Below are 16,782 nucleotides of genomic sequence, written 5' to 3'. Positions count from 1 at the left end.
TCACTGGGGAAACTGGGGAGACGGCACAGATCACTGGGGAGAAAGGAGGGGCACAGAGCGCTGGGGGCACAGGCAGACCCGGGGGAGCTGGGAGGCAGTTAGAGAACTGGGGGAGGCCTGGATCACTGAGTGTTGGAGGTGGCTGCGGGCACAGAGAGGAGCCGCCGCCGGGTAGAGAGAGACGCCACCGCCGCCGGGCACAGGGAGCCGCCGGGCACAGGGAGCCGCCGGGCACAGGGAGCCGCCGCTGGGCACAGGGAGCCGCCACCGCCGCCGGGAACAGACCTGGAGGATGATTGGCAGTCAATCCTCTCCTGTTTGATTTTAGCGCTCCTCACGCCGACCCCACCTACAAAGTACGTCCTCACGTAGGCAGTGCCAGCGTGGGGACGTAGTCTTTCAGGTATAGGAAATGTAGCGTTCAGCATTGAACGCGCTGTGTGGGGGTTTTAAAGGGCCAGCAGCCAGCAAGATGCAGCTGCCGCTCCAGCACTGCAGTCCCCGGGAATCAGCTCGGGGGTCGCAGGAAAAGTGGTCGCGGGCCGCATACGGCCCGCGGGCCGGAGGTTCCCCACCCCTGATTTAGAGGATAATAGGATCTACACTCCGTAATCGGACATGCTGGATCCTTAGGAATAACGTTTGGAACACCATTCTAAGTCCGAACTGGGTGCAAAAACCTAAAAAAACATCACTATGGGGAGATAAGGTATGCACACCAGTGACTATGTAAGGGGAATACATGAAATAGCAGAAACTGCTGTGTGAATACTGACTTGAAAAATCCAATAGCTATATGCAAGAGTGAATATGTGAAAAATGGAATCTGCATTACTGCCATGAACATATGAATCAAGAGAAATTTAGCTACTGAATTGATCAATGCAAGTAGAGAAATACTTTGGCATAGTGTTGGGGCTCTATTGCATTGATCAATTCAGTAGCTAAATTTCTCTTGATTCATATGTTCACGGCAGTAATGCAGATTCCATTTTTCACATATTCACTCTTGCATATAGCTATTGGATTTTTGAAGTCAGTATTCACACAGCAGTTTCTGCTATTTCATGTATTCTCCTTACATAGTCACTGGTGTGCATACCTTATCTCCCCATAATGCTGGATCCTTATTCCCCTGACAATCAGAATTGAGAGCCCCCATACACATTGGATTGTCAGCAGAACCTGTCGATATTGGCGGGTTTAGACAACTTTAGGTTAATGTGTATGGAGGTCTTAACTACTATCTGAAGGCTCTGGGCTCTATCAGGGCATGTGCACACGTCTTGTAGATGTCTGTGAACCCCCGGAATTATTCAGACAGAATACGCTTCAGGACAGTCATCATTTTATCTGGAAGCAAATATTTATTTTTTTTTGCTGTTGCTTCTTGGTTGTTTTTTCCAACATCTTTTAGCTACTGGATTTTACTTATTTTTTAAATGAACTAGTAAGCGGCATCCAAGCAGCAGCCGCCATATAATGGACCGGTCACTGTCAGCCGCTGCATGTCTGAGGAAACCAGACGCGCTTAAAAAACTCCAACGACTGAACATATGGACAGCAAGTAGTTTTTACATTGCAGTGTATGAGTTCATTTCTTTAATATTTAGAGTTTGGGTTTTCTGGGCGGGTTACAGCGCGGATCTGTCTGAAAAAAAAAAAAAAAGCTGTGTGCACATACCCTTAATCTGACTGATCAGAAGGGGGCGCCACCACTGACAGTGCCTAGGGCAGCATAAACCCGAAATACGGCCCTGCACCTCAGGACCTCTCCAAACGCAACATGGCGTTCGCTAATGATTCTAGGCAAATTTGCAGTCAAGAGGCACTCCTTCCCTTCCATGCTCTGCCGTGCGGCCAAACAGTTAATTTCTAGCACATATGAGGTATCTGCCAACTCAGGAGAAATTTTACAATACATTTTATGGTGCATTTTTTCCTGTTACCCTTGTGAAAAAAAGTTATCTGGTTGAAGTAACAATTTTGTGGTAAAAATGCATTTTTTTTTTTTTTTTTTTTTTATTTTCACAGCTCAACGTTATAAAATTCCTTGAAGCCCCCTGGGGATCAAAGTTCTCACCAAACATCTAGATAAATTCCTTGAGGGGTTTCCAAAATGGGGTCACTTGTGGGGAGTGTCTGCTGTTTAGTACCTGGGGGGGGGCCCTACAAATACAACACGGTACGCGCAATCTTTAAGCCAAATTTGCTTTGCAAAATTCAAATATAGCTCCTTTCCGTTCCATCTCTCCCATTTGTCCAAACAGAGGTTGCTGACTACATGTGGGGTATCACCGCGCTCATAAGAAAGTGGGTAACAAACCGTGGGGTCCACTTTTTGGTGTTACGGCTTAAAAAAAGTGAAAAATTTGGTGCTAAAGCAACATTTTTGTGAAACAAAAATTAAAAAATTTCAATATGAAGGCCTAATGGTATCAAATTCTGTGAAGTACCTGTGGGTTTAAAATGCTCACTATACCCCTAGATAAAATCATTGAGCAGTCTAGTTTCCAAAATGGGGTCACTTGTGGAAGGTTTCTGCTGTTTAGGTACCTTTAGGGCCCCTGCAAATGCAACATGGTCCTCGCAATCAATTTCAGCCAAATTTGTGTTCCAAAATTCAAATATTGTTCCTTCTGCTCCGGGCTCTCCCATGTGTCCAAAGAGAGGTTTCTGACCACGTGTGAGGTATCTGCGCGCTCAGAAGAAGCTGGGTAACAAATTTTGGGGTCCATATTGTGTTATTTCTTGTAAAAGTGAATAAAATAGGGGCTAGAGCAACATTTTTAGGTAAAATAATTTTTGTTCCTGTGAAGCACCTGAAGGGTTAAAAAAAACCTTCTTCGGTGTAATTTTGAGTACTTTGAGGGGTGTAGATTTTAGAATAATGCTACTTTTAGGTTATTTTCGGTCACCTAGGCCTCTGTCACTTCAAATGTGATGTGGTCCCTAAAAAAAAAAATGGCTTTGTAAATTTTGTTGAAATAATGAAAAAAATGCTGATGAACTTTGAACCCTTCCAACTTCCTAACCCCCAAAATTTTGTTTAAAAAATTGCGCTGATGTAAAGTAGGCATATGGGAAATGTAACTTATTAACTATTTTGTGTCACAGAACTCTCTGATTGAAGGGCGTAAACATTGAGTTTGAAAATTATGAAATTGGTGTCAAATTTCCTTTTTGTTTTCACAAATAAAAGTCAAAAATATTGTCTATAACTATCCTGAACTACAATATGTCACGAAAAAACAATGTCAGAATCACCGGGATCCGTTGAAGTGTTCTAGAGTTATAACCTGTGAAAGTGACTCTGGTCAGAATTACAGAAAATGGCCTGGTTATTAAGTACAAAATTGGCTTCATTCTTAAGTGGTTAAGGGAAAGCTGTCACTTTCAGAAATGCTGTTTACCTTTAGGTAATCTGCAGGTAAATAGTGTTTAAAGGGAATTTTTCTTCAGGATTTCAGCCCCCACTTCTAAACTATTTATATTCCCTTTTAGCTCTTTCAATAGACCATTTCACCATTACCTTTTGTCCAATTTGTGTCTTTATTACTAAAAACAATCATTTTTCTAATTAATATGCAAATCAGTCTGATAGTCTATGGTAGGTACCTGCCTGGCGCAGTGTCCTTCTGCTTAACTCACTGCTCCTGTGCCTGAAGTCACACGGCATGGAGGCTTTCGGTTAAGCAGGATGAGATAGAGCTGGAGTGACAAAGGCTTCAGAACTACAATAACTTTTCAGCCTCATAGTCATAAAGGACATTTAGAGTATCAGAGCACAACTTTAAGATAGAATCTGAGGAAATGGTGAGTACTGTTGTGTGGAACACACTTGTAGATAGTATTCGTGTAATTTACGTCTATCATATTGTTAGTACTAAGTGATTAGTACAGTAGCTGTATAGAGTAAGGACATCACTTGGGTAGGTGGTTGTGGAAGACAGATGTAATCGGGAAGGGTGCTCGAAGTGTGAAGAGCAGAACACAGGAAGTGACATTAGCTAATGAAGGCGATTGGTGTGCGATCAGAAATGCGTGATCAAGGATGCTTCGGCATTTGGGACCTGGGTGGTGTTGCATTTCCATGGCAAAATGCGTCATCTGAAACTGGGTAGGAAGCTGGAGTCCAAAGCGCTACTTTAGGAACATTACTGAGGTTTAGACAACAATACATCAGTAGGAAAAGAGTAAAAGTACTGATCAGGAGTGAATGTAAGACTATGGATACTGTTAAAAAGAATAAGAACAATAATAAGCTGGAAAGTCATAGAATAAGAAGTAGATGGCTATATTGGAATTGGGCTGTAGTTAGGAAATATTTGTATGATGGGGAAATAACATGATGAGACATGGTGAATACAAGGAGGGATAGCAACAGTTGTAGGGACATAGGGCTATCCCCTGAAACCTGTGAATAAGGTGTAAGTCACTATTTTGGCATATGTTTTCTTTACTTGTTTAGCATGCCAATAACAACCATATTTTTTTTTCGTAGGTAATTAATGATAACTTTACAATTACACATCCACAGTCGAGTCTGTCAGCTGGTATTGGAACGTTGTTAAGCTGCTGTCAAGGTGTTCTCGCCACTCCTTGTTTTGGAATAGTCTACAGAGCCAAGTGTGAATTGATGGTCGAACTGTTAAGGAAGCTATGTTTAATGGCTTGTCACTACTTGACTTCAGAGCACAGCATCGCAAAGCAAGTTTTGGATGTACTTAATTTATCACTTAAGCAGTATACCCTAATACAGAGACAACAAGCTAACACCAACAGACTTTTCATGCAAGTGCTCACACAACTCTTTGAACCATTTTTGCTTTTATGGAATGCCTTAAACAGCCATGTCTTTGAAAAGGACAATTGCAATGGAATCTACCAGCTTATCAAAGATATTGGAGCTAACATAGAGGTGGTTGTTCACACTGGCCTTTTCCACGCTGAACTTCTCATTGTTTATAAAGGGCAGCTGCTTCCCGACTTGGGGAAATCGGAGAAGAAAAGGGAATCATTTAAAGATCGTTTGACTCCTGTTTGTTCTATGCTGGCAAAACTGGAGAAAATTGAATTTTGTGAGAAAGATACCAAAATGTACTTTTTGGCTAATTCGGTTTCCCTTCTTTATAAATTGTTTTTGGACTCTTACTGCCGAGATGGAAATGAAACGCTTTGCTTTGAGATGCTTGTCAGATTGTTAGGCTGTCTCTGTGCACATCTTAGACTAAAGGAGGATAACCTAAAGATCTCACTTCCAGCATGGCCAATAACTGGTATAACTGGACTAGAGAGCATGCTTAATCTTGCCATTAGTCATAATATATATAATATAGCAGAGGATAATATAAGAGGTAAAGGCCGCCAGTACAAGTTCTACCGACGTTTAACAGAAATGCTAGTGTGCAGTCCATGCACACCTTCTCTACCTTGGTTCATGTGCTTGAAAACTTTGAACGTATTAAATCATCTTATTATAGAACCAGACCTTGTGGATGTATTGCATGCTTGCTTTGATGGTGATATTTCTGAAATGTGCATCAGAAAAGCACAGGAAGCCTTAATGGTAAGCCTTCTGCAGACTTATACAAAACTTCGACAATTTCCAAAATTGTTTCAGAAAATACTTGTGGTCATTGGTCAGCCCCCCAAAAATAAGCAACCTATTGTTTTGTCAGGATTGACCGAAAAGCTCACAGAATTTCTTGTTGAGCTTCCACCGAATCAAATGTTGGATATGTGGGCTATGGTTCTGGAAAACTGTCAACTATCCCATATTGAAAAGAACCCAAATATTCGCCTAAAACTGGAATACTTCAGTTTACTTTTGCATTGTGTAATGATGAACATGAAGAGTTTAGATGGAAATACTCCGTTGGCAGTTATCTACCGTTTTCAGCATCTCATGAAGCAGATTGCAGACGGGCTGATATTACCTTCCCTAACCATTTTGAAAAATCAAGATTTGGAGGCCGGGGATTCATGTTGGCTTCTGAAGCTTAGTGAAATTGTCCTCATGCTTCTCTACACATGGATTGAAGTAAATACTGTGACTGCATTGAATTGTGACAAATATGTCTCACAAATGTGTGAACTGGCTCTTCCATTAGATTCACCTTTGGAGTGTTGGGATTTTTCTATATTTTTCGGAGATAGAGAATGTTGGCATAAAGTTCATAGTCTTTGTAGTCAATCAAATGTAGCCGCCATGTACTACTTAGGACTTCTTTCTGTTCACAAAATAAAGCTTCTCCTTATGCACATTCACACGCCATCTGTTTCTGAAAGACTCACTTTGCAAGCATCTGCATCATTTCTTGTGAACTCTAGGAGCATTCTTATGGAAGACCGTTATCAAAAACCTCTCAGCGGCAGTGATAATGCAGTCAGTGTGCATTGCCTTCCAGTTGCTCAGTGGCACTCTATTGCTAAGAACATTACAATAATCCTTCCATACATTTCCCTTGAAGATATGAACCATATTGCTGACTTTCTGTTGGTAACTCAACTGCCTGGCAATAACCAAAGCAAACAAGTTTACAATGATATAGTTGCCTTCAAAGAGATTTCAATAGGTTTACTCCAAAGTGATTCTTTTTTGGAAATGTGCATTTTGCAGTGTATTTTTATAACAAGAATCATTAAAAAGTGTGCCACACTGGTGAGAGAGAAAACTGTACTACATGAAATTTTGCTTCTCATTTCTATGAACAATTCGGATTGGCATGAGAATATTCTTTCCATATCTAACAAAGGGGGCAATATTGGAACGCCAAGAATCATTGACTGCTGTGATGATTCAGTGTTTGTAACGAACATGAATAATGCTCTGCAACTTGTTTCCTCGGTACCAGAGATGAGTGGATATGACACTTTTACCGATATTGAGATGAACTTGCTAATAGAGCTAGTAGAATTAATTTGTGCGTTAAATCCTGACAGCCTGTTGCCATCAGACCTGTGTCGATGTTTTTTCTTCTTATTATCATTAGCTAATGTAAGTTCATTGAGGAGTCTTCATGTTGCAAGTGTTTGCTACAGAGGTATAACATGCCTGCTTTGTTGTACTCATGCAAATTCTTTGTTTAAAATTGCTTATGCAAGTGACTTTATAAAAATTGTTCTGACATGCATCCAGTCAGCAAATTGGAGTATTACTGAACTTGATGAGCAGCAGTGGCTAAAATTTCTTGACATAATGAATTTATTTTTTGACACTTTTTTTTCTCTTGTGATAAAACGAAATCAAAGTGTTATGATTAATCTAGAAAAAACGGCAAACTTTGTGCTTAATTCTATTTCTAGCACAGAAAGAACCTTTTGGAGTACCTGCAAGGGACAGTTACATATTATAATACTGACAAACTTGTGTCATCATTTAACAGTTACCATCAAGGAACATAATGCAAATCAGGGAAATGCGGACTGTTTAAATGGCTCACTGCAGCAAACTGTGGTAAAACTAAGGTCTGTGATTCAGCAATGCTTAGAGATCACTGCTTCTAGTCCATTCCTACCTTCCATTCTAGTAACTTCTACGACAATTCTTCTTGAAGCAGAACTTGGTGCTGAAGGTAACCTTCATAACACTGAACTGTACACAGTCTTTTTCTATCAGATTTTAAAGGAACTTTGTTATGCAAAGGAACAAACTGCCTTTTTGAAGTCCTCATTGCATTATTTAACCGTGTGTATTGGAGTGAATAACGTTTATCCTACACAGCAAGGGATGGCCTCTGTATTCACTACTGTGGGAGATCTGCTTACTAGTAAGTATTGAACATGTGTGTTTTGTACGTGATTTTTTTTTTCTCAACTGGAAGACTGACTTAGGGTACATGTCCACGAGGAGTTGTACTTATATTTTTGACTTGCCATGTTTTCACTGTCATAAACTCAGCAGTTTACACTACTAGCAAAGTGGATGGAATTAATGCAAATCTCATGTCCACCGTGCTTCTTTTGTACGCTGTGTATACCCACCTGCGGTGTGTTTTTCCAAGCTGCAGCATGTCAAGTTTCTCCAGCAGGTATGCGGAGTCATCTGTGCGGAATTTCTGCATAGACTTTTATTCGATGCGGAAATTCAACTGGTTAAAAAAAACGCTCATGGGTTTTTAGTGCATTTCCGCTGTGGAAATGTATCGAAAAAAAGAACTCCACATGTCAATACCAGGAAGCTTCAGAAGCAAAACCACTTTATTTAAAGTATGACTCACCAAACGGACAAAAAACGCAGCTTCTAAAATGCACAGAAAAATGTAATAAAACACTGAGGTGCGGAGATGGTGCAGATATTCGGCAGTCAGAAACTCGGCAAACTCTGATCATGGGAATGTATCCCAAGACCAATCATTTATTTTCCTTGCTTTTCCTGCATTGACGAGCAACCAATGCTTGATCTTTCCAATACTCATAATTATCATTTTATGCTACTACTAATACTGTTTCTACATTGTTTTCCTTAAACTTTTATTACATTGGTGGGGATTGTCCATTCAGAGACATTTTCTTATTGCCGCCTTATGGGTTAGCTAATCCTTGTGGTTCTAAACCTGCCCTTTTGTGTAATTGAACATTTTTTTTAATTGGATATAGCTAATTAAAGGGAATGTCATTTTTTTTTTTTTGCATGTTATTTTTTTTCTACAGGTGCTTTGATGTGCCATGTATGTTTGCTCGTTTGTAAGTGTCTGAATATGATGCTTTAAAACCACAAATACGGCAACCCCAGGCCATAGAAAACTGTGGTTGGTGTCTGACATCTCCTATACTGTGACTACTTCACTTATGAACCGGGCAAGCTCCAGCTGTGGACTATGCCTGTCCCCAAGTCTGTAAAGCTGTGGGAGGGAGCAAGATGTCATTTTATTGTAGTTCAGAGCTGTGCACTGAGCTACAATTTCCCTAAAAAACACGCAACCAGTTTTCAGTGGAAAACGGTTAGAAGATATCCAGTGTAATGGCGATGAGGACAGGTCAGGTAGCCTTTGTATTGGACTACTAATGTCAGGCTACCGAGTGCAGGACTGTGTCAGTGACTTCTTCCAGTGGTGAGAACTGTAGCCTGGTATTATTTTTTTTAAATCAGATCTTTTTTTATTAAATCATTAGGGATCAATACAGAGAGTATTTCACTTTTCATATAACTGATAACAATAAACAGATACACGTGTGATTTATAAATCAGGTTCTTTCTCTGCATATATGTAAATATAATAGAGTTCTCAAATCATAATTATATTATATAGCTTGAGCCTACAAACCTCGTGGCTCTACAAATAAACAAAACTTAAATTATGCAATAATGCCTCAGACTAACAGGAACACCTCCTCCATCAGCCGTGTCGCTCCACATCATATTGCTATACTCTCCCGCCCCTCCCTCTCCGTGCAGTCATCCATGAAACCATTCCAGTCCTCTCTCACCTCTTCATTCAAAGTCCACTTCGTCACAGAAAAAACTAGTTTTAATTCCCTTCCTCACACATGCCATCACTGCAGGCACAACAGTAACCGGTCCAGCATTGCATCCCGAACCAGTGCACTAGAGGGTAGGCCCGGCAACTCCATCCATGGCCGCCAAATGCTGTAAAACTTTTTCAATGTTTTTCTTTTTAAATAAACTCCCCTTTCCAATCTTATGACGTTATTTAATTTGTTTTTGAGCTCTGGTAATGTTGGTGGTAGAGGGTCTAACCAGTGATATGCAAGTAGCTTTCTTGCTTGGTACAAGATACGTGCTATTCCCAGGGCTGTTGGAGAATCCGGATCCACTTCTCCTTCCCACAGACTCAACAGGCACAGGCGGGGCGACGGTTGTATTGTGATTATGATATATTTGATCTATAAGTCCCAGGGTTTGGTTCCAGAAATCACCAATGTGTCTACACTCCCACATAACATGCATCAAATGGTCATCATCCTGTCCACACCTAACACACTGTGTGTTTGGTCTGAGTCCCATCTTAAATAGTAGACTGGGAGTTTTATATACCCTGTGGATGAGATATATTTGAGACAGCTTTTGGCACTCAGATACCGCCAGTTTAGGAACTTGTTCCAATATATCAGACCACTGGCCTTCCGTCAGGGGACCGACGTCTCGTTCCCATTTGCTTTTAACAATCAATGGATGTGTTTCCAGATGGGCAGGTAGTAATTTTTTATATAGTTCCGAAATAAGACCCTTAGAGGACTCAAATGTAAGCAGCCTATGTAATGTTTGATTATGTGTCACTGTTACCGGGTTTGTCCTCCCCTGTCTTTCCAGTGCGTGTCTCAGCTGCAAATACTGATAAAAGAAGACATGCGGAAGGTGAAACTCCGTTCTCAGTTGTTCAAAGCTTTTAAGAGTATTATTTTGTAGTACTTGTGACACTAAATGGATCCCTATATCCTCCCATCCTCTGAACCCTACTAATTTTTTAATTTCTGGCAAGTCGGGGTTCTGCCACAGTGGCCAGAGCTCTGTAGGTCCGCTTATCCCCAAAAGAGACTTACCCCTGTCCCACACCCGGAATATCATAGCCAGTGTGGGATATCGTGCCCCATTTATCTGTCTTTGTCCCACATCAACCGGCAACCTGGGTACTTCCATACTGATCCCTCTCTCACTATATCACCACTGGTATCATACCCTCCTTCTTTGCCCCAACCCCTCAGATGTTGCATCTGGGAGGCTATATAGTATATATATGGGTTTGGTACCGCCAGTCCTCCCTCCTCCTTTCCCCGCTGTAGCACTTCCAGTCGAATCCTAGCTTGCTTTTTCTTCCAAATAAGTTCCCGGAATATTGTATTAATTTTTACAAAAAATTCCCTACATATCCACACTGGAGAATTATGTATAAGGTATAGTAATTGTGGCATCATTACCATTTTAATTAAATTGGATCTGCCGATATTTGATAGCGGCAAACGGCACCAGGTATGCACTTTTGCTCTGAATCGCTGTAACAGGGGTTCCAGATTTAGGGCCTAGAAATCCTTCGGGATTGGGCTGACAATTACTCCCAGATATTTAAACTCCCGGACCACAGGAACTGGAATCTGTAAGTCCGAAAAGTCCCCCGGAAGGGGGTCCAACGGCATTAAAGCCGACTTGGACCAGTTGATTCGTAGACCAGACCTCTGTCCAAATTCCCGAATGATATTCATTGCCTGCAAAATCGAGGAACGTACCCTGTCTAAATATAAGAGTAGATTGTCTGCGTATAATGATATCTTTTGTTCCACGGCTCCACACCGAAATCCCTCTACCTCCCTGGATTTCCGTATTACCACTGCCAACGGCTCCACTGCAGTCGCGAATAGCAAGGGTGAAAGCGGGCACCCCTGTCTAGTACCTCTTCCAAGAGGAAAAGACTCGGAGAACCTGCCATTAACCCTAACCTTCGCCACCGGTGAGTCATATAGCAGTTTTACCCAATCTATGAATTTATGTCCAAAGCCCATTTTCCGAAGTACAGCCCACATATATTCCCATTCAAGGCTATCGAACGCCTTAGCGGCGTCTAAAGACAAAATTGCCCTTTCCCCCGGTACCTCAGAACTGTTGAATTCCCAAATATAATTTCCTGAGATTCATAGATGTGGCTCTGCATGGAATGAATCCTGTCGGATCACTCTGCACTATAGATGAGATGACTCGGGACAGCCTATTGGCGAGCACCTTGGCCAGCAATTTAATGTCTGTTTGTATTGGGCGATACGAATCCGGGATCTCTGGATCTTTTCCGGGTTTTAATATTAAGACTATTAAGGCTTCCCTCATAGAGGGCGAGAGGACCCTCTGCCTTTTCAGATTCTTCAAATACCTTAAGTAGTTTGGGTAGCAGTAAGGGTGCATACGTTTTATAAAACTCTCCAGGCAGGCCATCCGTTCCCGGAGCTTTTTCATTTTGTGTCTGGCCAAGCGCTTCCTCCAGTTCTTCCAATGAGATGTCCCGGTCCAGCAATTCCCTGTTTACATCACTCAGTGTAGGAAGAGAGAGAGCATCCAAATACTGCTCAATCTCAGTCTCCGTGAGGCCACAGTCTGATGTGTATAGCCGCATATAATACCTCTTTATTTCTCTTATTATATCCTCGCTTGCTGTTACAAAGTCACCTGATTCCGTCTTTAACCTATTTATATAGGAAGATCCTTCCTGTGCTCTAATGACTGTGGCCAGTAGGTGCCCCACGCCCTCCCCCGCCATAAAATAATTTTGTTTAAGGAAATAGCGTTTATTTTCTGCCACCGACATGAGATTTTCTTTGAGTGGCATCTGTGCCTTCTCTAGAGTGTTTTTAGTTTCTACTGTCGGGTTGAGCACCACCGCAGCCTCCGCATCAGATACCTTCTGAATCAGACTCTGGGTGTAACATTTGGTTTGATTTTTGCGTATGCATATTTCTCTAATATATATGCCCCTTACCACAGCTTTCATAGACTCCCAAACTATGTGTGGCGGTGCAGAGCACTCATTAGATGAAAGTATTCCAGAATGTTATCATATAAAGATCCCCCAATAAGCTGGATCCAGAAGGGGTTAAGTTTCCAGATAGGCCTGGGCAGAGCGAGGGGGTTTCCCCATGCAAGCGTAACATGTAATGGTGAGTGATCAGATACACTTCTAGGTAGGTAGGCCACCTTTTATGTATATGAGGCCATAAGTAAGTTTCCAATAGCCAAGTCTATCCGTGACATGGTGTGGTGGGAGCTAGAGTAACAGGAGAATTGTTTGGTTGTGGGGTGTTGGGCACGCCAAAGATCTACAAAACCCAGCTCTGTTAGCATTCTAGCAAATGAAGTCGGGGCGGCGTTCTCCGATATGTTTCCCGAGTGTAATTTATCTAGATAGGGATGTAAGTAATTATTAAAATCCCCTATCAAAAGCGTCGGCACAGATGGAAGGGAATCTAAAATAGACAATATCCTTTTTACCGGTTCGACTGAATATGGTGGAGGGATATATATCGCAACCAGAATAAATTGTATACCATACAGCGTGCAAAGCAAACATACAAATCTGCCCCCCGGGTCAATCACTGATTTGGTACATGAGAACGGGATGGATTTGTGCACCAACACTCTCACACCCTGTGCATGGGTCGAGCATGTGGAATGATATTCATGCGCGATCCATCCCTTCCTCAGCCAATGAACATTATCCCTGACCATGTGGGTCTCGGAGAGACATAAAATAGCCGGTAAAAGTTTCTGTAGGTGAGTAAATATAGCACATCTTTTGTTCGCATCTCCGAGCCCTCTAACATTCCACGCTACAATATTTAAAGATGTTGCCATAAGCGTAGACTAAGATATGATCCGGACGGATACTTCATACCTGGAGGAGAGAGGCGTTCTCCACCGATTCTCAAAAACATTAGGTTGAGCGACACGACTGAGGCACACCACACTTCCCAAACAGATTGCATCATACAACAATAAACAAGAAAAACAAGGAGAGGGATAGGGCTCCGCACACCAGTGCGCAGTGCCCCTGCCCTCAAAATCAAGTGTATCTTACACATTTCTCCCAAATAGAGAGAATCAGGGCTACAAATACGCCCCAAGTCCATGCAGGGAGGGGGGTCCACAACTCGCTAGTGCAGCGTGTGTCCACAATGAACCGGCCGTCTCCCAACCTGGATCCTAGATGAATTTAACTGTAATGAGCTCACCAGCATAGCGTCCCAAACAAAAACAACGCCTGGCGGCAGAAAGGGAAATCTCAGGTATTCTTCCTCCTCAGGGATCTCTCATTGATATCCAGCCAAGACAATGCCGCCCCAGCCGTATCAAAAAAATGAGTCTCTCGGTTCGCAGCAATCTGCAGCTTAGCAGGGTACATCATGGAATATGGCACTTGTAGGTTGCGCAATCGATTTTTGATCTCAATAAATTGCGCTCTTTTACGTTGCACTTCCATGGAGAAATCAGGAAATATTGATATCTTCCTCCCATCAATTGCAAGTTCTTTGATATCTCTGGCTCTGCGCAGGATAGTGTCCCTATCTTTATAGTGCAGTAGTTTAATCAGAATAGGACGTGGGGGTGCTCCCGGTTGTGGGGCACGCGCAGGGACCCTGTGCGCTCTTTCAATGGTGAAAAAAGAGGATAGTATGTCTTTTCCCATGGTGTCTTTAAGCCATTTTTCAAAGAAATTCAGTGGGTCATTGCCCTCCATCCTCTCTGGGACCCCCACCAGTCTCAAATTACTTCTGCGGGAGCGGTTCTCTAAATCATCCACCTTGTTTAGCAGTGTGGAGATATTTTGCGTTGCCTTTCCCAGCTCTCGTGACATTGGTGGTAATTTATCCTCTGTTGTACTCACTCTTTCCTCCAGCTCCCCCATTCTGACAGTCATCCCTTGCAGCTCACGTTTTATACAGGCCATATCTGAGGTGACAGTTCCCATCTGGCTGCTTAGAGTGGCCAATATGGTATTGCAAGAGTTAATTGCTGCCAGAATGTCTCTCAGTATGGCCTCAGTGAAAACAGGTGGTGTTTGCTCCACATCTCCCCCTCCTCCCTCTGCCAGCGCAGGCCTCTGTGTATGCATATCTTGTGCTTCTGAACATGCAGGGCCCAGGGTACTCACAGTCTCACCGTCGGGTATGTTTTCTCCCTGCTCCAGGGCCCGTTCAGCGCTGCCATCGGGTGCCTCGTTGTAGGTAGGCTCTGTGCCAGGGGCCACTCTGGCAAACCGCTCCAACCTGCCGGCGGCGCCATATTAGATTCTTCAGAGGCGCGCTCCTGCGCGTCTCTGTCCCTTTTATTCCTGCTGCGGGTCGGCATATCCTGGCTGTGCTCGCTTCCCCGGGTGTTATAAGTAGTGTTGCAGCCCTCCAGGGTCGGTAGTGCCTGTCAGCAAGGCCGGTGTGCAGGATATTTCAGGATCCAGGCAGGAGCTCACCCACACTGCTTCTGCTCTACATGAGGTCCAGGCCACGCCCCTTCGTAGCCTGGTATTACTATACTAGGCTGCCCTACCTGCGCTCAAAGCAGCTGTTAGCGCCGCAGCTAAAGGTCAGCAGAGAAATCGGCCTGCTGTGCTCTAAACACTAACTAAGAGTTATAGGCTATGTGCGCACTAGAAAAGTGATTTTTCTCAAGAAAATTTCTCGAGAAATTTCTGGGAGTTGAAGACTACCGCACCAAAACCGCAGGAAAAACGCATGCGTTTTTGCCGCATTTTTTCCGCAGGTTGGTCCCTGCAGTTTTTTATACTGTAACTGCAATAAATAATATAGATGATAGACAGACAGATAATGGATAGAGGGAAATATGGATAGATGAATAGATAATAGATGAGAAAGACCTATATAATGTCCTACCTCCCCTGCATATTCTACGCTGCAACCCTATAGTGACTTTCATGTGACACTAAAGGGTGCTTAGCCTTGTATTTAGCCAAAAAATAAATTAAAAAAAAAACCGATGTGGTGTTCCCCCTATCTTTTGTAGCCAGCTAGGGTAAAGCAGACGGCTGCAGACCACAGCTGGCAGCTTTACCTTGGCTGGTAATCCAAAACAGAGTGCACCCCATGCCGTTATTTTACATTAAATAAATAAAAAAAAAAGTGGGGTCCCCCCCCAATTAGATCACCAGCCAAGGTAAAGTGGACAGCTATGGTCTGGTATTCTCAGACTAGGGAGGTCCACCGTTATTGGACACTCCCCAGCCTAAAAATAGCAGGCCACAGCTGCCCCAGAAGTGGCGCATCCATTAGACGTGCCAATCCTGGCGCTTTTCCTCAACTCATCCCATTGCTCTGGTGCGGTGGCAAACAGGGTAATATATGGGGTTGATGCAAGATATGTAATGTCACCTGGCATCAAGCCCTGGGGTTCGTGGTGTCAGGCGCCTTATCAGATACCCGACATCACGAACCCAGTCAGTAAGAAATATAAAATAGACAACAAAAAAAGTTTTATTTGAAAAAAACACTGTCCAAAACATTCACTCTTTCACCAATTTCTTGAAAAGAACAATCAATTCCAGGTCCGGCGTAATCCAATAAGGGGGTCCCACGACGATCCATACCATAGTCACTGTCCCAGTCAATGAAGAACATAATGTTCCATATTGGCTGGGAGAGTAATGCAGTGACCTGAGCTAACATCAATGGGTCAGCCCACGTCACTGCAGGGAATGACGAGCGCTGCCATCAGGAGGTTGGATGAGATCATTACCTGCAGTGACTATCTCCTGCACTGCTGACGTCAGCGCTGTCACTGCCTTCTATGACCGCCACGTTCTCAGCAGTATCATGAGAGCCTGTGACGTCACCGCTAGTGACAGTCTCGGGCCGCCCGCGAGACGGGCATAGAAGGCAGTGACAGCGCTGACGTCAGGAGATTGTCACAGCAGGTAATGATCTCATCTAACCTCCCGACAGCAGCGCTCGTCATCCCCGCGGCTGCCAGCACTGCAGTGTGAGAAGCTGCTGATACTGCAGGGTGGGCACACACTGACACACTGCAGTGCCAGCAGCCGCGGGGCTGGAGCGGGACACAAACTGCATGGGCACCCGCCGGAGGTCACACGGAAGTGCTTCCGTGAGTCGTCCAGGGAGTGTGATCTGTGTGTTTACTCTGCTCCGCTTCCTCTTCCTGTCATAATGACATCACTTCCCTGCAAAACGCAGGCAGTGATGAACATTACCGCAGGTGAACCGCGGCTATACCGAAGGTATACCGCACATCATTTGCTACCTGCGGTATACCCTCGGTATTTCGCAATTACATTACAGTGAATGGAGTGAAATACCGCTGGTACCTGCAGA

The 16,782-nt window shown here is 43.3% G+C and overlaps 1 protein-coding gene across 1 annotated transcript in view; it reads left to right on the top strand.

The window, feature by feature from the left end:
- Positions 1 to 3,813: 3,813 nt before the first annotated feature.
- The window catches only part of URB2 (URB2 ribosome biogenesis homolog), a 279,036-nt gene continuing 266,067 nt past the window's right edge, over positions 3,814 to 16,782 (top strand). Inside the window, exons 1-2 of the mRNA XM_075351698.1 lie at positions 3,814 to 3,879; positions 4,505 to 7,772. Coding sequence (XP_075207813.1) covers positions 3,814 to 3,879; positions 4,505 to 7,772 — 3,334 coding nt within the window. The remainder of the gene's footprint in view (positions 3,880 to 4,504; positions 7,773 to 16,782) is intronic.

This window comes from Anomaloglossus baeobatrachus, chromosome 5, assembly GCF_048569485.1.
Source record: "Anomaloglossus baeobatrachus isolate aAnoBae1 chromosome 5, aAnoBae1.hap1, whole genome shotgun sequence".
NCBI classification, from domain to species: domain Eukaryota; kingdom Metazoa; phylum Chordata; class Amphibia; order Anura; family Aromobatidae; genus Anomaloglossus; species Anomaloglossus baeobatrachus.
Note: the sequence above shows the minus strand (reverse complement) of the source record. Positions and strands in the feature narration are given on the sequence as shown.